At 43.2% G+C, this 19,017-nt stretch overlaps 4 protein-coding genes across 6 annotated transcripts; 3 read left to right on the forward strand and 1 right to left on the reverse strand.

The window, feature by feature from the left end:
- The first annotated feature begins 73 nt into the window (after positions 1 to 73).
- On the forward strand, positions 74 to 8,391 carry rad54l2 (RAD54 like 2). Its single transcript, XM_037251542.1, has 22 exons — positions 74 to 223; positions 892 to 1,114; positions 1,252 to 1,507; positions 1,643 to 1,779; positions 1,869 to 2,009; positions 2,173 to 2,405; positions 2,469 to 2,651; positions 2,749 to 2,882; positions 2,951 to 3,147; positions 3,216 to 3,558; positions 3,646 to 3,823; positions 3,916 to 4,113; positions 4,207 to 4,325; positions 4,400 to 4,515; positions 4,645 to 4,744; positions 4,828 to 5,033; positions 5,101 to 5,273; positions 5,361 to 5,557; positions 5,644 to 5,828; positions 5,941 to 6,030; positions 6,114 to 6,206; positions 6,417 to 8,391. The coding sequence occupies exons 2-22, from the start codon at positions 943 to 945 to the stop codon at positions 7,388 to 7,390; spliced, it is 4,425 nt and encodes a 1,474-aa protein (XP_037107437.1). The 5' UTR covers positions 74 to 223; positions 892 to 942; the 3' UTR covers positions 7,391 to 8,391.
- Positions 8,392 to 8,498: 107 nt separating this feature from the next.
- LOC119122895 (cytochrome b561 domain-containing protein 2) lies at positions 8,499 to 10,828 on the reverse strand. Its single transcript, XM_037251546.1, has 3 exons — positions 10,391 to 10,828; positions 10,267 to 10,304; positions 8,499 to 9,905 (listed from the first exon to the last, which is right to left on the reverse strand). Exons 1-3 carry the CDS (start codon positions 10,521 to 10,523, stop codon positions 9,402 to 9,404), a joined length of 675 nt encoding a protein of 224 aa, XP_037107441.1. The 5' UTR covers positions 10,524 to 10,828; the 3' UTR covers positions 8,499 to 9,401.
- A 673-nt stretch (positions 10,829 to 11,501) lies between these two features.
- rassf1 (Ras association domain family member 1) lies at positions 11,502 to 15,930 on the forward strand. 3 transcript variants are annotated; one of them, XM_037251544.1, is made up of 7 exons: positions 11,502 to 11,702; positions 12,596 to 13,028; positions 13,598 to 13,722; positions 14,594 to 14,698; positions 14,997 to 15,234; positions 15,304 to 15,419; positions 15,489 to 15,930. In XM_037251544.1, the coding sequence occupies exons 2-7, from the start codon at positions 12,761 to 12,763 to the stop codon at positions 15,636 to 15,638; spliced, it is 1,002 nt and encodes a 333-aa protein (XP_037107439.1). In that variant the 5' UTR covers positions 11,502 to 11,702; positions 12,596 to 12,760; the 3' UTR covers positions 15,639 to 15,930. The 3 variants fall into 3 exon arrangements, with proteins under 3 accessions (XP_037107439.1, XP_037107438.1, XP_037107440.1); XM_037251543.1 differs by having other exon boundaries at positions 11,505 to 11,702; positions 14,952 to 15,234; XM_037251545.1 differs by lacking the exons at positions 11,502 to 11,702; positions 12,596 to 13,028; positions 13,598 to 13,722 and adding an exon at positions 14,245 to 14,454 and having other exon boundaries at positions 14,952 to 15,234.
- A 224-nt stretch (positions 15,931 to 16,154) lies between these two features.
- tusc2b (tumor suppressor 2, mitochondrial calcium regulator b) lies at positions 16,155 to 18,850 on the forward strand. The gene is made up of 4 exons (XM_037250830.1): positions 16,155 to 16,292; positions 16,893 to 17,121; positions 17,898 to 18,018; positions 18,094 to 18,850. Exons 2-4 carry the CDS (start codon positions 16,973 to 16,975, stop codon positions 18,157 to 18,159), a joined length of 336 nt encoding a protein of 111 aa, XP_037106725.1. The 5' UTR covers positions 16,155 to 16,292; positions 16,893 to 16,972; the 3' UTR covers positions 18,160 to 18,850.
- Positions 18,851 to 19,017: the final 167 nt, after the last annotated feature.

A 19,017-nucleotide genomic window follows, 5' to 3' on the forward strand; every position in this document is an offset into this window, starting at 1 on the left:
CTTCAAGAAATATAGTGAGCACAAATTACTGAAGACCTTTCTTTTTTTCAAACATCGGCGGAACACTACTTTGTTATATGGAACACTCGGAGGGAGGATTACACTGTAACACTGGGGGGAGAAAATTGGAAATGAGAAAAATCCAATCGCTTTATTTTTACAATTAGCCTGCAAGTGAATTGATCGGTCACTGTGCGTATTAACATCGGCATTTCCACTCACGGTAAGTTGATCAAATATGTCATTATTTATATAGTTAGCGCGTCTGCCTAGCCGAGAATATTAGCAAGCGTTGCTGTCGACTAACGTTATCTGTCTCAGCGTAACACACAGCACAAGCACATTTTCATTGTCACAATGGCAAATGAGCCTCGTTGGTTGAGCAAATGTGGGTTTCTGCAAAATAAGGCTGGATTGTTGTACTGCTTCAATAAACACGAATAGTTGGGGGCGGGGGGTTTGCATTTACGTGTCGTTTCATAACGCGTATTCGTCTGCTGCTTGAGGCAGGAAACAATTGTACTGGAGTTGAATTATTTAAGTGCAGCAAGTATGGTTGTTCTTCAGTTGTCTTGTGACGTATAGTTTGCTGTAGCTGTATCTTCCAGCGATTTCATTGTGCATCGTTTATTCAAATGGGATCAGGACAAAATGAGATTAAATAAAATAATTTAACGACAAATGTAAACGTTCTGGTATCAAAGTAAGGTTCAAGTGTGTAACTTAGGTATCGACCAAATGTCAAATAATCATGCCAATTCACACGTCTAGTAAAATATTCTATTTTGAAATCTGAAGAGGCATAGATCCATCAACAAAACGATTCTGACTTGGATTCTTCACAGTTGTATGTTGCATCAACTTTTCTTTCAAATGTTTTGTTTGTTTTAAGACCCCTGATGAAGGTGTGCAGGTAATACTTTGAGAGCCCCGTAAGACGCCATGTCTGAAGAGGCCATTTCAGAAAGTGACCTGGAGGGTAGCCTTAACAGTGAAGAGGATTACCAGGAAAATGATGAAGAGGACGACAATGGCGATACGGAGGAGGAGGACGAGGGAGAAGACGAGGATGGGGAGGATGAAAACTGTGACGATGATGAGGATCTCAGTTTGGGTGAGTGTTTCTTTTCCTCAAGATCTCATGGGCCGTTTGAATTAGCTGATTTTGTCCTCAATTCACGTCACACAAAAACAGATGCCGCTTAAATCAGACTCAATCGGTATAATCCTGATATACTGTTCTCTTCAAAGAAAAACCTGCTAGTGCTACCTCAGCTACCTCTGGAGATCCTTCCTCGGAGTCACGGCCCGGATCCCAGCCGTCCTCCAGGCCGCCCTCCAGACCAAACTCTCCCTGTCAACCTCCGGGCAGCCCTGGCAAATCGAGTCAAAGCAAGACACCTTCCAGCAAATCAAAGAAACAAAAAGCTTCTAAAGTAACCAAATCTTCCAAGCTTTCAAAACGGTCCAAGCCTACAAAGCCTGCACACATGAGGAAAAATATCAGGTGCGTGCCTTTATAAATATAATGATGAGGAGTTAACTGAGAAGTGGAAGCATAGTAACTGTATATGACTATAGCGATTCTTAACCTATTTGGAAATACCGAACCATTGCTGACGTTATGGTTTGACTCCAACAGAAAGCTACTGAAGGAGGACCAGCTTGAGGCTGGAACCAAGGCTGCTCAACAGGAAGAGATGGAGAGGCGGAAGCGTCTGGAGCAACAGAGGAAAGACTTCCCTACACCTGCTCCAACTTTATTAGAGTCCCAACTAGGTTCACGATTATTTCACATCACTGTTTATCATTTTTCAGAGTCCTTAAATTCAACTAATTCTTTTTTTGAAATGCCATCATTCCAATAGTGGGCCCAACATCCTTTTTTGGGGAGGTGTCTCACTTGGTCCCCGCCCTTCTCGGCAAGCAGGATGTGATCTGCTTGGACAGCAGCGGTGATGAAGATGAAAGCATGGAACCAAAACTCCCTGAGCTGGCTATTAGAGATGGTAAATCAGATAGTAGTTCTTGGCGCCGTATGTATGTGGTATGTGTGTGTTACTTTACTAAATAAATACCGCACCTCAGATTGACTAGTACTTGGAAAAACAATTCATGAAATAATTATATTTTAATGACACTGACTCATGGCTCTGTTTATGGACGGCGCAGATATAATTGAACTGAGCTCCGGGGACGAAGACACCTTGCAGATAAGCAGCGAGTCGGGCGATGAGGACGACGAGAGCCCCGGCGGCACAGAGGAGAGCAGCGGAGCGCACATCAATGACGCTCTGAACTTGCCTGATGCCCAGGGCCGCGTGATGGTTAATATCAACCACCCCGCGGAGGAAAAGGACATTTATCTCGCACCGCAGCTGGCCAAGGCTGTCAAACCTCACCAGGTAATGCCAAGAATTTCCTCCAGTGTGTCACTGTGACATTTTTTCCACTTATCTTTCCCCCAGATTGGTGGTATCAGGTTTCTGTATGATAACTTGATTGAGTCGCTGGAGCGTTACAAGAGCAGCAGTGGTTTTGGTTGCATCCTCGCTCACAGCATGGGGCTCGGCAAGACATTGCAGGTCATTTCCTTCATTGACATCCTGCTGCGGAATACCGAGGCTCACACCGTTTTGGCAATTGTTCCTGTGAGTATTTCCAGTGGGGACTGCGTAACTCTGGCTCTTTTTTTTTTTTTACCTTCATAAAATTATTTAGCTTCAACTCATGTTGCCGAAATCCTAGGTGAACACACTTCAGAACTGGCTGGCAGAGTTCAACCTGTGGCTCCCACCGCAGGAAGCGCTTTCCCCCGACACCGACCCCAATTTGTTTCTCGGACGTGCATTCAAAGTTCAAATTCTAAACGATGAGCACAAGTATGTAAGCACGCCACGACACGTCCCGATGTTTGCTCTGTTTGTCATCGTCCATGTGTGTCCGACAGAACTACCATGGCACGGGCCAAGGTGGTGGAGGACTGGAGCCAAAATGGAGGCGTGTTGCTAATGGGCTACGAGATGTACCGCCTTCTCACAATGAAGAAGAGTTTTGTCACAGGCAAGAAAAGGAAATCAAAGAAGCCTGTCGGGCCTGTCATCATTGATCTAGATGAGGAAGATAGACAACAAGAACTCATGAAAGGTGGGCAGAACTCCGTCGATGTATGTTTCATATACAAGTGCAAATCAATACATTCCATTTGTATTTAGGTATCGAAAAGTCCATTCTACGACCCGGTCCGGATGTGGTGATCTGTGACGAGGGCCATCGCATTAAGAACTACCACGCCAGCACGTCACAGGCTCTGAAGAATATCCGTTCGAGGCGCAGAGTGGTTCTGACTGGTTATCCGTTGCAGAATAATCTCATTGAATACTGGTGCATGGTTGATTTTGTCAGGCCGGACTTCTTAGGCACGCGGCAGGAGTTCAGCAACATGTTTGAGCGGCCCATTCTGAACGGGCAATGTATGGACAGTACGCCTCAAGACGTTCGCTTGATGCGGTACCGTAGCCATGTGCTGCACAGCCTGCTGGAGGGTTTTGTCCAGAGGTGAGCAGGTTCCCTTGGCAGTCTATTTTTGGAAGAAAAATTGCTAGCGCGCACGTTCATTGTCTTTTTTCATTTCCGGCTTTACAGGCGAGGCCACGATGTTCTGCAGGACCAGCTTCCCATTAAAATGGAGCACGTGATCTTGGTGCGGCTATCTCCCATACAGAAAGCACTTTACACCGAGTTTATGACTCGCTTCAGAGAGGCAGGAAATAATGGTTGGCTTGGTCTAAACCCCCTTAAAGCCTTTTGCGTATGCTGCAAGGTAAGACTTCCAAATCAAACGTTTTTTCCCCATGCAGGATTGCATCATGTGACTTTGATCAATAAAACTCTTCTTTTCTATCTTCACACTAGATCTGGAATCACCCAGACGTGCTTTATGAAGCTGTACAAAAAGAGAATCAGGCAAACGAGCAAGACCTGGACCTCGACGACATTGCCGGCGGTCCCAAAGGCAAAGTGTCGGAGTCCGGCAACAGCAAAGCCAGTAACGTTCCGCCGCTGCTCAATCCCTCGCAGGATCGAAGCAATCAAGTCATCACTTATGAATGGGTACCACGTGACTTTCATCAGCATTCGCTCTGGCCACGACTGCTTTGAAAAACGCCCAGTTGTCATTTATAGACGCTCTTCTTTCTGTCACAGGCAAAGGAAGTCATGTCAAACTACCAGATAGGACTTCTGGAAAATTCTGCCAAAATGGTGCTGCTCTTTCATTTGATCGATGAAAGCGTCAGAAGAGGAGACAAGATTTTGGTCTTCAGGTAAAGATTTGAAATGAATTTGTTGCTCAAATAAGCTCATTCACTTGGTCTAATATCTCCTCCTGCCTTGCCAGTCAAAGCTTGTCCACCCTGACAGTCATTGAGGACTTCTTATCAAAGAGACCCATTCCATCACAAGACGCCGCCGAGTCTCAGAACCCCAACTGGGTTCGCAATGTCAATTATTATCGTAAGTTTTGTGTTCTTCCAAGTCACAATGAATTGAAGGTGAAGCAGCGTACAACACTAGGAGGAGCACTGATCATTAAAAAATAGATTAACTGCTGTTTGAATGTAACAAAATAATGTCTTTGCGTAGGACTGGATGGGAGCACTTCTTCCTCTGAACGAGAGCGGCTAATTAATCTGTTTAATGACCCAGAGAATACCAAATCGTTCCTCTTCCTGCTGTCTACCAGGTGTGTGTCACACTTCTTCCTGCATCATTTTTGTCACTTCTCTTTTGTAAGATTTTTTGTCCCAAATGTGCTCCTTCTGGCAGAGCGGGTTGCCTGGGGGTGAATCTGATTGGAGCGAACCGCGTCGTTGTGTTCGACGCCTCCTGGAACCCGTGTCATGACGCCCAGGCGGTGTGCCGGGTGTACCGCTACGGTCAAAAGAAACCTTGCTACATTTACCGCCTGGTTTGTGATTTTACCTTGGAGAAGAAGATCTACGATAGACAGGTCTCCAAACAGGGCATGTCCGGTAAGCAATCGAAATCGTTTTCCCCGCACTGGCCGAGTTCAATGCTTGAAACGCCCGTTCATCGCAGACCGCGTCGTGGATGACCTGAACCCGACGCTGAACTTTACTCGAAAGGAAGTGGAGTCACTGTTGCATTTTGTTGAGGAGGAACCTGAAGCTAACAAGATCAATATGAGAAATTTGGAACAAGAGCCGGTCATTTATGCAGCCTGTCAGCTTTACCCGCACTTCATCACTAAAGTACGATGACCGTCCTGTTGTGTGATTGAGCTGACGGTTTGTCGGATACATTTAGAAGAGTCTCTTTCTCTCCTTTTGTCGCGACAGCAACCTTTCCAACACGAATCTCTGTTAGTGGACCGGAAGGAATCCAAACTGACCAAAGCGGAGAAGAGAGCGGCCAAAAAAAGCTACGAGGATGAAAAGCGAGCCTCGGTGCCCTACTCTCGTCCTTCCTACGCGCCTTATTATCCAAACAGCAACCACACGCTCGCCAACTTACCGGCCTTCAGTCAACGCGGCTGGTGAGTTCCAAGTCAGCCTTTTGTCGTATTTGATGGAGCAGCTCGCAAACGTGGCTGCATTCGTTTTTCAACGTTCTTATTTCCAGGCGTGCTATGGCCCGGCCTGACGACAAGCCAGTAGCGAGCGTGAGGCCCATCCAGTCAACCCCGATCCCCATGATGCCTCGCCAAGTTGTCATGGGCATGGCGGGAGCGAGCTCTCCTGGCAGTTTACCTGTCAATTTCCTGCAGAAGGCCGGAGTTTACGTTCAGCGCATTGTCACCACAACTGGTACTGTGTCAAATACATCGTAGCAATTGGTTAACATTCAATATGTAGTGTTGGTAATCATTCTGGCCCGAGTTCCAAAATGTATTTTCATGTTCTGTGTAAAAATCTCCAGACATTCTCATCCCGGGAACCAACAGCGCAACAGATGTCCAAGCTCGAATTCGCGCTGGCGAGAGCATCCATGTGATCAGAGGATCGAAAGGTGGATGTAACAATCATGTTCATTCTGTGTTTGTTATGCGTGTACTGCGTCCATCATCTGATGTTTTTTTTATTTTGCTACAGGTACTTACATAAGGACGAATGATGGAAGAATTTTTGCAGTCAGATCTGGAAAAATCAGTCGGCCTTTCGCCGGGGGCGCCACTGTTTCAAGAGGTACACACGCGTCGTGATTTATTGTTGTAATTAAACAACAGGTTTTGCCTGTTGTTATTCTGAGTAGAGGGAGGCGAGTGGAGTTTTTTTGCACCAGTTGCTGAAGAATATAAATGATCAGACCGCAACACATTTTCTTCATGTTTACTGATGGGATTGTTATTTTGCTAAATGTAGCATTGGGAAAATGCTTGTCCTTCCTTTCCGCAGATGGCCAGCGATCTGTGATCCATCCACTCAGTAATGGCTGCGCATCCCCCGGGGAGCAACTGCAGCACTCACCTGACATCGACGTTGACGTGGAGCAGCAGTCCTCGTCCCCCTTGAACGCCGAGCTTCTTCGTGAGCTCAGCCACTACGCGGCATCCACCAGCGACAGCGCCGGCGGCGCGGGAAACCAACTCTCCGATGTGTCCGTCGCTGCCACGGGAGATGGAGGCAGCCTGATTCCAGATCTCCGGCCTCCGCTCGACGACGACCTGCTGAGTTCCAGTTTTGAGACGCAAGGGGTGAAACGCAAGCACACTGAAAGTCAAGGCGCCACGGCCAAACGGACTCCGGCCGCATCGCATTTTCCCGGCTTGTCCTTGAATTCCAGTGGGCTCAGTTTTCCACCAGTGAGTCTGAACTCTTCCTCACTGTTGGGGAACCTGGGGCATATGACTCACCCTCTTCTGATGGGTGGAAGCAGTGGGTCCTCATTCCTTCAGACGCCGGGACAAACACTGGCCGACCTACAGAACATGTTCCCTTCCGCACCGGGCAACGGACAACTTCCTCCCCTCTCGTCATCGGCTCTACCCACAGCCCTTTCCCCGTCCTCCAACACCATTCCAATACCGTCTGCATCATCGTCGGCGACTACTTCCTCACTGCCGTCGGGTTCTCTGCCACCATATTTGATGAGCCCCAATGTGGCGGGCCTGCTTTCATCAGGCTTCCCTATGAACTACAGCCAGTCGTTGCTCCCCGAGCCCCGGATGTTTCCCGGCCCTCTTCTCTCCGGGTCGGCGGGCTTCCCCGCAGCAAACTCGGCTTTGAATACGTCCGGCTTCCTCTCACATTACAGCAATCCAACATCCAGCCTGTTAGGAGCAGCTCTAACCCAACCTGACAGGTATCAGAGTGCGGAGAATGGAGGTGATAGTTCAGATGATGATGTCATAGAGGTGACGGGACACTGAATATTCACACAGGAGCCGACGGACACAAAGTTTAATTATGGCGAGACTGATCAAAATGGGATGTGATTTGACAAATTATAGTCCTGCTAAAATTGATCCCACACATGCCAATACAAAAGGGAGTTTTATTCAACATAAAAATTTGGGACTGACTTCTTGCACGTAAAACTGCCTTTGTGTTGGATTTGCTGAGAAATCTGTAGCGACACTCACCGGATTTCCTTCAGATTTTATTTCAAACCACGCAAAAACTCACTGAAGGACATATACTATTTTGACAGCCCAGATATTGAGGGGAAATTAAAAAAAAACATCCAAAAACTGAAAGATTTCAGTCTGCAGAAATGTGTAGCATCCCCGATCGAAAGAATTGTGGTTCCATGACTCGTCATGTAGATATCTGTAGATAACAGTTCTTGTCACTGTTTATATCTCAAGTTAAATTCTGTTCAGTGTGTAGGGAGGTGTGTAATTACAGCATATATGAAGATAACCGATACGTTGATTTTATTATGATTTTGGGAGGGGGTCACTTTTTTCTCATCAACACTCAAATGAATGTATCTTAACTTGCCCTCAGTAACACACTCTTGTGTTCTGTCATATTTAGCCTTAAATAACACAAAGAGGTCTTGAGTGCTCTGATTTTTAACTCGGTACTTTTTTTTTTTTACTATTGTTTACATTTTTTACAAATGTGAACACGCTCTTGTTTCCTACAACAAGAACCAATAGCAACAATTTGCGAAGCCTTGCGGAAAGCAAACATTTCCAATCATGGTATGCGTGTAGTCCATGTCAAGGTCTGCATCAGAACATTCACACTCGCTGGTCAGGTGGCGCTGTGGGCTTCGCCAGCTAACCGGTTGCAATGGCTTCCTGTGTAAGTAGTTCCTGTTAGTGGTGTGTTAGGTCTCTTCTGCTCTCGAGCCATGTGTCTTTTTTTTATGTTGTGATGACACCGCACTGGTGTTTAGATTTAGGAATCTGTTTGCAAAACAGGCTGACATGGTGGTTGTATTAGCCTTTAGAAAAGATGGGAGAGCATGAGACTATAAAACAAACTGTAAAGATAGTTTTACAGTAGACTGTTAGATTGTTGGGGGGGTCAATTTTTTTTTTTTTCTCAGCCAGTCTTGGAATCTTGTAAAGTGGCTCTGAAAGGTGGATAATGGAAAAGATGCAGATCCCATGTCTATATTTGTACTCTTGAAGTTGGCATTGCTTTATGTTTAAATCTGTTGTTTCATGTTTAGTAATATCATCTTCATGGATCGGATATTTAATTTTTTTTTTTACTTTTTATAATTTCATCATGTACTCCTAATAGTAGCTTCCCTCATTTCAGTGTTTGTAGTGTCTGAAATGTATTTATTTTTTTTATCACCTTATGTTCTTTTAGGTGGCTGATCCATGCCACACAGACAAAAGCAGAAAATGGCTGTTATCAATGTTATTTTACAATAAAAACACTCTGTGTGAATAAACAGTGTTTTCTTTTTAATAAAATGACAGAATGGCATCTGAAAAACGTAATTTTTGCCCACACTTGAAACATCACCCTATTGTGTAAACATTTGACAAAAAAAAAAGTCAATTCTTGGTCCGCAATACCATAATGAAGAACCACTCAAAAATTCAAATGAGGTCCTTGTGGAATAAAAATGTATTCAAGGAAATTTACAGAAATTTAAGATAGTGGTGTGCAAAACATAACGCCGGCATTGTCAGTACACACATTTTTAATTTATACTGCAGCCTTCATTTGTCCCACGTAATTTAACTACTCTTGCTGTACTTGAAAGTACATAGAAATGTACAAAAAAACACAATTCTTTAAGAACCGTGAAACATTTTTAAAAAAATAAAATAAATTTGAAAGAAATTTTGTTCAAATGTAGGGAGTAAATGTATAAAGTCATCAGAAAAATAAATACCAAGTCAAGTACAGATATTTGAAAAATCAACAAAGCACATCAACAAAGCTTTGTATTTGAACTCTGTTACTCATTTAGGACTGGAAACGTTTCTTTGCCACGTAAGCACTGGTGACTTGATTCATGATGACGAGGGCACAAAGAACGGGACAGAGTGCCGCCAGGTACCAAGCAGCATCACCGACCGATTTGGTGAACCACCCAGAAGTCAAGCCGAGGAGCAGGCTGACGCTGCCAAGCAGGTAGGTGACCAGTCCTGCCGTCGCGTGGTACCTCTTGATCTTAGCAAGTGACCAGCCTTTGACCAGAGAGTGGTAGATGAGGGGCAGGGCGGCCAGCGACTGGACTGCCGCCGCGCACACCGTGATCACGCCCAGTAGGCCATGCCAGCTAGTGAAGTGAGGCTTGCCGTGCAGGTGTTTGTTGTAAAAGATAGTTGCCAGGCCGAGCGCAGCGCACGTCACGCAGGCGCACTGAAGCATCCAGTGCACGCGACCTTTCACCTTGTGAGAAAACTTCTTCATGAGGGATCCATGGGGTGAGAAGAGGAGGACGGCTTCTGTCATGAAGAAGGAGAACTGGTGGAAAGGAAAACAATACTCAGCTCTGCATTTGTCAGGTCCACCTGTTCAATCTAATGATGAGTCAAATGCAGAACTGTTATGTATTTTATGAATGTTATTTTGCTTTGAATCATGTGTTTCTAATATTTTGCCCCTTTCATGGTGCATTCAAATATAGTTGCCAGTAAGATGATGCAACGCAGTGCAATAATAATCATGTATGGTAATTACTACATCACCGATTTGTCCAAATTGAGTAGTTATCATCAAGCTCATGACATTCTTGTATTGAGGCGCACCAAATCATCATTGCCCAATCACAGCAATGCAAATGTGTCACGTGTTTGAAGCTTTATTTTGAAGCGATCCAACTTACTGCTAGTGTCATGAGGAAAGGATGCCAGGAAAACCAACCTGTAGAAAGTTACACCAACCGGTCAAGTATACGTATAATACATATAAAGAGGAACGTGTGTTAGTTTGGTAAATGACTCACTTACTTGTACCAGGTCGTGCCAGGACAGCGACAAAGACCGTGAGGATGATGACAAGAAAGTGTGTCAGCACTGCGGAAGCTACTCGGGCGAAAGCGAGCAATCGAGGTTCCGCTTCTGCCTCTTTGGTTTGGGTCATGTTCGACAAAATAAAAATGTGACGGCAAAATATAAATTTGACGGCTTTTGATAATCCTCACACGTCTCCGTGTCACCCAGAGCTCCTACAGAAAACGATACAGGAATCAAAGATACCTCCGAAAGACAAATACTACCATTAACAGTATCAAGAAAGGTTTTTCAATCAAATCTACACGACCAAACAACGGAAATATTACAGCAGCGTAATTGGTATTGTAAATGGACATAATTTAATTTGTTATGTTGGCAGCGCCATGCCGACGGGTCTTAAACCTAATCGAATTACTTCCGGTTAGCGTTTCATAATAAAGCGCCTTTTTGTATTACTTCCGGTCAGCGCTTTCTATCTGTCCGTCTCTCTTTTTATCTATTTATTTAACCAGATAAACTGGCCAGTAGTGACAGTACTTCTCAATTTATAATCTCCCAATTTTAACTTCTACCAGTAAAGTCATGGCAGTGACTATTACCATGTTTAACAACATCCTGTTTCCTATGTGCGTATTTCAATGAATTAATATATTAATTTATTGAATTACCACATGATGAATGTGCTTCATTCACAAAAATATCAATAAAATTCAGCCCTGGTGCCTGTAGGCTACTGCACGTTAGATTGGACTGAATAAACCATTTCTCAGACAACAAACAACTCAATGGACTGTCACCAGTCAGCTGTCCTCTGGGTATGTTTATTGTGCTCCAATTACTGTCAAATATGCTTGTGACAATTTGCAATACATATATAACGAGGCATAGCTGATAGTTATCTGATCTCCATATTGGAGCCTTGAGGGTATTTCTCTCTGTGTGATGTCCAAATAGGGCAGAATTAAATATTCAACAGATTTGAAATCTTTTCTTCCAGAATTAGAATTTTATGCATTTATATTTAGTAACGGGCTACACAATATTTACTGGTTGCTGCAGATGATACAAGTAGCAGCAGACAAGACGCTGTGTTGTCTACTGGGATTTCCGACAGAGGGGATTCTTCTCTATATTGGATGCTGGACAGCCATGCGGGATTACAAAGTAATCCCACACTCTCGCATTGTGCATGCGCAAAATGAGGTGAGTGAGTGAGTGTCGGAAGGGGACTCATCGACAAATTGCCTTCAGTTTTGCGTCTCCTCTCGCTTCAATTCTCCGGGGATGAATTGATCAACTCATCAAGGTAACGTGGTTTTATGTAATCCCGTTATAGAATGTCGTTTTTGTGTGTTTTACTGTCATAATCTGTTTCAACCTAATCCGGTTTGTTAAACGACGATGGGCAGAATATTGTAAAGTTTCTCAATGTGTATTTAAGATTTTAAACTCTTATACTCTGCACACAAAAAGTGGTTTTGGACTACAATGTTCTTTTGTTGAATGGTTTAAATGCACCGCGCAGTGACCCACTTGGCACTAATAGATCCCGGGTTGTTCATATGCAACTCACCATGCAGCTCCACTGCAAAACTATGCCACAAGTTTCACATGCACAATGAGCAGATAGAACACATTAAATCTGGGAATGTAGACGGTCGTTCAAATGCGATGCATTGGTAGTTTTCCCAGAATTGCTTAACAGATTAAAAAAAAAACATAATCGCATTACTTTTCAACAAATGGAGAATATAGCCAATGTCTATAATAATGTTTTTTCTTCCTAAAAATGAAATTAAGTATTAAAATGAGGTCGAATAGTGCTGCAAATTTTCTGACAGTGGGGTCTATTTTTTGGTTTGTGAAGTGATGATTATTTTTTTGACCTGCTTTCCTGCTGGTGTTGTGTTCTTAACATACAACACATGCTGTTTTTTCAATAAGTCATATGCAGCGAATAGTATCGAGACTCACGTTGGGATTGTGCTGGATTATCCTCATCATCATGTCCCACTTTTTGATGTTTTCGCATGAATCCTGATATCAGTCAACACAAGTTAATCTCTTGTTTTGCCTATTCTTACATTCTAAATGACAAATATTTCAACTGCACCGTGCTGTCACCGAGGTAGAAGTGAAAGATTGCATTGAGGTTTCTGCATTTAAGTGTGATTTCAAGCAGTTGTTTCATCTCCTCAGGGCTGCTGGTGACCTCTGCAGTACATAAAGCTGGCAGGGCGGCCGAGCCAAACCTTGAACTTTTTCCACCCAAATAAACACATGAATGTGTCATGCTGAACTACATTCAGGGAGTCCTCAAATACGGCCACAGCAAGACATGTCCATGACTGGGTCTCCAGCAGGATGTCTAAATGTGAGCTGATTGAGTTAAAGGACCTCAGTGTAAATGATCCCATCGAACTGGCGGCCGCTGAGCCGCGCGCCCCTCCGAGTCAGGTCGGGCATTTCCACATTGTCCGGCTGGTTGGGGACGTCGTCAGCATCGAGGCCCCGTCCAGAGAAGCCGGTGTGGGTCACGACTTCCGGCCCTACGGTCACACTCATCTCACCTGGTGTGACTTATGTGGAGAATTCATCTGGGGTCTTTATAAGCAGGCGTTACGCTGCACTAGTGAGTATTCTGCAAATAGTTTTTTTTATTGCAATATCATGCAAGAAAAGCTATTTTCAAAGTTTGTGGTCTATTATATTGGATTTATTTTGACTGAAAAAAAAATCAAATCACACCAGCATATGAGGTTTGTGTGTCAATAGTTAGCAGTAGTACACTGGAGGCGCTGACCTATAAAGCAGAAAGCACTAAATCTGTATCAAACTGGGCAGGATGACAGCTCTGTTTGTCAGCCTGTGTTGAGTCATCATGTTCCTGCAAACGGGAGCCGTGTTGATGATGACGATGATGATGCATCATGAGAACATGCGTGAGTTGATTTGGAGCATTTCAAAATGAATTCAATGCATTTCTGTTACTAAATAAGATGAAACATAAGGATTCCACAGCCAAAGCTGTCTTATCACTCAAATGCAGGATGCTCCTTGTTACCATACTGTAGCCAAGGGATGTGTTCCATCCACTTGATCTGTCAGGAAAACAAAATCCACAAGCATTTTATCGACACCCAGCATGAGCCAAAAAAGGAAAATAATTTTGTCATATTAAAATATACATTCTCTTTGTAGATTGCAGCTACACTTGTCACCACAAATGCCGACCGCTCATCCAGCTAGACTGCAGCACAGACGGAAGTTTGCCAGCAGGGCAGGCGGATTTCTCAGTCGACTCCATCGAGACGGACACCAACGTGGTGAGAATTCTGAAAATAAATTTTTATTGTATTTTGTTCAAATTTGATGAATTGTATTACATTTGTTTCTGTGATTGTTTTTTTCTGAGCAAATGCACATTCTAGTTATAAGAGGGTGTGCACACTTACACAACCACAATATTATTTCTGTTTATTTTTAATTTGTGTCTCAAAAAGATATAATTATGTTGAATACCCACATTAATAGTGGAAAAAGTTTATTTCGGTCTGTTTATTTTAGATCGAAAAACAAATCGCATTCAACTAGGGGTGTGCAGACTTTTTATATCCACTCTATAAACACTACAGTGTTAAAATGACAATGTCAGTCAAATATTATTCTCTTTTAAAAGCAAAATGGTTGATACATTCATTATATTTGATGATTAAATAGATTGTACATTTAGGTCACAACAAAATGAAGCGCTCGTTTCGAATTGATATACATCCATTATCACTCAATCTCCTCCCACACAATGGGAAATAACGTGCTGTTTAACTGGCTCTTTTACGGTGGGTTTTTACGGTCAGGGCGGAGCAAATGTAAATGTGGCGCACAAATAAGTGAGAAATAAAACGCTGAGCTCAGAGTGGTTTGTGTCATCGCGCTTTCGTAGGAGAAGTTACACCTTGGAGATGAGTTTGGAAAGCAGGCAAGCATTGAGTGACTCTCAAGCAGCGCTGTATTTTACTGCCTGTGAATCTTTTTGTCACAGGGTCAAAAGGAAAAAGGTGAGCTTTGTGTTGATTTTTTTTTTTTTTTAACAAAAATCTCATTTGGTTTTTATTGGTAGACTTCTGCCAAACCTAAAAAAAACAAACAAACATGTTTTCTGTTTTTACTAAAATGGAGCTGCTGGTTTCTTATTAGGATGAGCAGACGGACTGGCGCAAACAGGAGTTAAGTGTTGGTGAAGTTCATCAGAAGGTCAAGGAGTACAATGCTCAGATTAACAGCAATCTCTACATGATGGCGGTGAGACAATTTACTTCTTTTTCTCGTGACATCCCTAGTTTTGTTTTTGCGATTCTTACATGGAAAACAAATGGTGGGTCACAATGAGTATATCCAACTGTTCAACGTTTTAGTACTTTCTGACTAGTACAGTTCCAAGGATGTCCGCTTTTGTGTAATTCCTTTGTATCTCTGTTGCAACCTTCTGAGTGTACTCTGTGTCACCCTAAACTCAGCTGCCACTTCCCTTCTGCTCCATCCGTCCTCCTTTCAGAATAAAGATGGCTCCTACACTGGTTTTATTAAAGTCCACTTTCAGCTCATCCGTCCCATCACCCTGCCTCCTCCCGAGAGCCCAACAGAGGAGGAGCACCAGTACGGCCGGAGACTGACGCGACGGACATCGTTCTACCTCCCCAAAGACGCTGCGAAGCACTTGCACATAAGCTCCCAAACGAGGGTACGAGAAGTCATCGAGGCTTTGCTCAATAAGTTCACTGTGGTGGACAACCCGGCTAAATTTGCCCTGTTTGAGCGCTCCGATAGGCAAAACCAAGGTAAGCTATTCGAATCGAAACAAACGCTGCTTGACGATAAGTTGACAATTGTTGTGGTTTGTTCGATAGTGTCCATGCGGAAACTGAGCGACGATGAACATCCCCTCCGGCTGCGCTTGTGTGCAGGACCAAGTGAAAAAGTCTTAAGTCTGGTCCTCAAAGAGAACGAGACCGGCGAAGTGAACGTAAGGTCATACGATAAACCGATACGTTGTTGTTTTTATTTATTTTATTTATTGTGTTCTCCTTCACAGTGGGATGCGTTCACTTTTCCCGAGCTGTGCAACTTCCTGCGTATTCTACAGCGTGAGGAAGAGGAACATGTCCGGCAGATAGTGAGACGATATGCTCGTACCAGGGACATGATGAAGCAGGCCATGGCGAAGATTACTGCTCCTGCTTGATGTTTGGGTCGAGGATGGCGGGCATTTAGAAACGAAGGGTAATTTATCAGACTTGGAAATGTTTTGATGAAGTTTACTAAAAGGGCAGAATTTTTTTTTTTTGTGACACACGCCATTGTGAATAGTTTAATTGCATTACTTTTTTTTCAGTGAATAAAGCTGCTTTGTTTAGATTATTTATGTTTTATCTCATTGTAGTTGTGTTTTGATTCTGGACAACATTCCTCGCAACTTGGCACTTTAGAGAACCTGTGGAAATGTGTGCTTGTCTAATAAACCTATTATGATAACTAATCTGTTTGTTTGATTCTTGATAGTGAGTTTGTTTGGTAATAGATGTGTTAAGATTAGATGTTCTTTTGCCATATATATAAAACATAAATGTCTTCATCATAATCAATACGTTCGAGTGGCTGGCCAGCACTGTTAATGGTACATTGAGCAGTTCGACTCTTGTCCTACAGGGGGCGCTACATTTCCCTGATGCGCCTTCACCAGTTCAGACTCAGAGCGAATAAGAACGTTCGATGGGTTTTCACGCTAGCAACTACTCTTGCTAGGTCCAGCACAATACACCCAAATTAAGTGCGCTGTTAGATCGAGTTTGTTAGGAAAAACGTCATTTTTTTCGGAAACGATCAAGAGCCACGCTCGGTATGTTGTCGAGAAAGCTGAATTCCACTGCTGTCATCAATTCCAAAACGTAGCTTTTGACAGCGTCATTCTGCCTAATGTGCCAGTCTGACCTGAGCTAAATGTCATACGGTATAACTAGTTGTGTGGTCGTGTCAGTAAGTACGAACGTGTGGTATAATTATGTTATCAATAGTCTTAGTATTTATAATAGTATTTCTAGTCATGCCGAGATAGCCTGTTTATCTAATGGCTAATGTTTTCGTGCTTTTCGGGTCACACCCACGTGGTTCATTTATTCTAGTTTTTTTGTTTTTTTTTACATATAAATGCAAGAGGACTTTATTTATTTTTTTGCGTCCAATGGATGCCCGTTTTAGTTATGATAGTGCCTTAGTAGCTAAGGGCCCGGACAGTATTTGAGAATTTCCAATTAAAGACTCCAAGCAAACACTCAAATACTCGACGTCAATCAGGATTTTGTATTTTAACATATTATGGTTAGCATTCCCTTGTTCTCTATAATGTCCCACCTATGAATGATAAAATGGCAATTTCAGGATCAGATGTATGCAGCAGAGTTGTCAAGTCAATGATCAAAACCTCTCTTGGATTTGTTAGTTTCCCAGGTATCACATCCAGAGGTGTCATATTCAACTGATAAGAGCGACGCCCAAGTAAATTATGTGCTGCAGCTGAAGATGGGTGGCAGCGGCTCCAAAGCCAAAGGATTTTGGCCTTTCTCTGGTTCAGGCAGTGGTGATGACCAAGCCAAAGATGCAAATGAACAGTCACTGGCAAGAACTCGAAGTTTCCCAAGCGCAACTCCATTTGTGTTTACCAGGCGAAGGTAAGGCACTCCTGGGCACCATTGTCTTTCTATCACGTGTATTCAACAAATGCACCAGTGAACCTGGATGGGATTATTTTTAAAACTAACTCAAGATGCTGGAATTAAATGATTGTAGCCTACTTATGTTGGCTGAACACGGACCACGGAAAGCGAAAGAGAAAGTTACAATAAGAAAGCATGTTAAAGCTCAAAGTTATGAGACCATCTAGGAGCAGCTTGATGTTCTTGTCTGACGGCATTCACAATTACCCACATGAACACATAGATGAGGATAGTGGTAGTGATGAGAAATGATGCTTGAAATTTGTTTCACAAACAAGTTGTAGTATTTTTTTAACTCCTCCAGATGGCAGTCTTTGTTTCGCATAAGTTCACGTGCCATTTCTTAATCCAACAGTGCCAACTAGAGAAGTCAAAAAATACAACTGGTTCATAACACAAATTTGAAGCTTCATTTTCTCGAAAAAGCAAATTAACTAGCTAGTTAATGACGCCTTAAAGCCTTCTCGGAGTTTGTGGGTCCCACTTTACATGGCTATATATTTTCAATAATAGTAAGAAAAGCTTCGGACCCCCAGCTACCCTGATCTTGTGCTCATGAGGATTATCTTGCTTGCTCAGGCTGTCCAGGGGTTGAACAAGGAAAGCTGCTTTGCGTCCACCTGCACCCCACACGAATGATAAACACACCTAAAGCCTTTGAATCTTCTCAATTTAGTGCTCCTCGGAACCTCACGAAAGGTTTGCTCTTGCTTCTTTCTCGCTCGCTGCAGCTCTCTGTTCTTGGACGAAGATGGCGACCTGGCCCACGAGTTCTATGAAGAGACTATTGTGACCAAAAATGGGCGTAAAAAAGCCAAGCTGAAGAGGATTCACAAAAACCTGACACCTCAGGTGAGAAGGTTGAAATTAGCATAAGTAGTTTGCTCTACGTAAAGATTACACACACTCACTCTTTGTCTCTTGCAGGGAATGATAAAGCTGGACTTCCCGTGCATCCATGTAGATTTCCCTGTCGTCCTTTGTGAAGTCTGACGACGTCCAAGACAAACACGCTGTGTCAGCGCCGTCCCGTGGTTTCCCCCCACTCCCTGCAACCAGGAGACCAGAAATTTTCCGCTAACACACTACACATCTCTTGATGTATTTAAAGTGCGTCTGTGGTCAAGATGATGTCATGTGGGCCGAGCCTCTGCATGTGATCTGTTGCTAGCGACGCTTTATAGATCACCTATGGGAGAGATGGTGGCAAGTTAGAACTCGGTTTACATGGTTTGTGTGTGTATGCATGTACGTAAGTGTGTTGTTGCAGACATGGGATAGGTTGGACTCCTGAATTGATTGCTGCAGATTATTTTCAGGTATGGAACTTTTTAAGGGGATTATTACAGAGTCCTCCCCTCACGTGGTATTATCTACAGAAGTAAAGTAGTTGCACACTTAAGCATTGTTCATTTTTTCTTTTTCATCTCAACTTTGCAATGCATGGGAAAAGGATCAGATGATTGCTTGTAATAACAAAGAGAGTTGACAATCAGTTGCCCTCCAATTAAATTGAAATGCTTCAATGATTTTGGCGTGATGTCACATAGGAGTTACAACAGGAGTAGAGACGTCCGCCTCGAGACCTGATGTGTGCTTTGCTGCTTCTGCATACGATATTTCACTTTTAATTTATTATAACGTTTTTCTTCATTTTAAATACACATTCAAATGCCTCATTGTGTTTTGGCCTTTCTTCTTACACAAAAATTGTTTAATGCAGTTTTCAGGACATTCAGTTCAAATGGAGCATATCGAAAGAAATTTAGTAATTTATCAGAGCAAAAATTCCCATGCAACTTGTCTGTGTCTTAATTGAGCTATTTGACCGTAACGCGAGGTAAACAACAT

The sequence above is a fragment of the Syngnathus acus genome, chromosome 5 (genome assembly GCF_901709675.1).
Source record: "Syngnathus acus chromosome 5, fSynAcu1.2, whole genome shotgun sequence".
Taxonomy (NCBI): domain Eukaryota; kingdom Metazoa; phylum Chordata; class Actinopteri; order Syngnathiformes; family Syngnathidae; genus Syngnathus; species Syngnathus acus.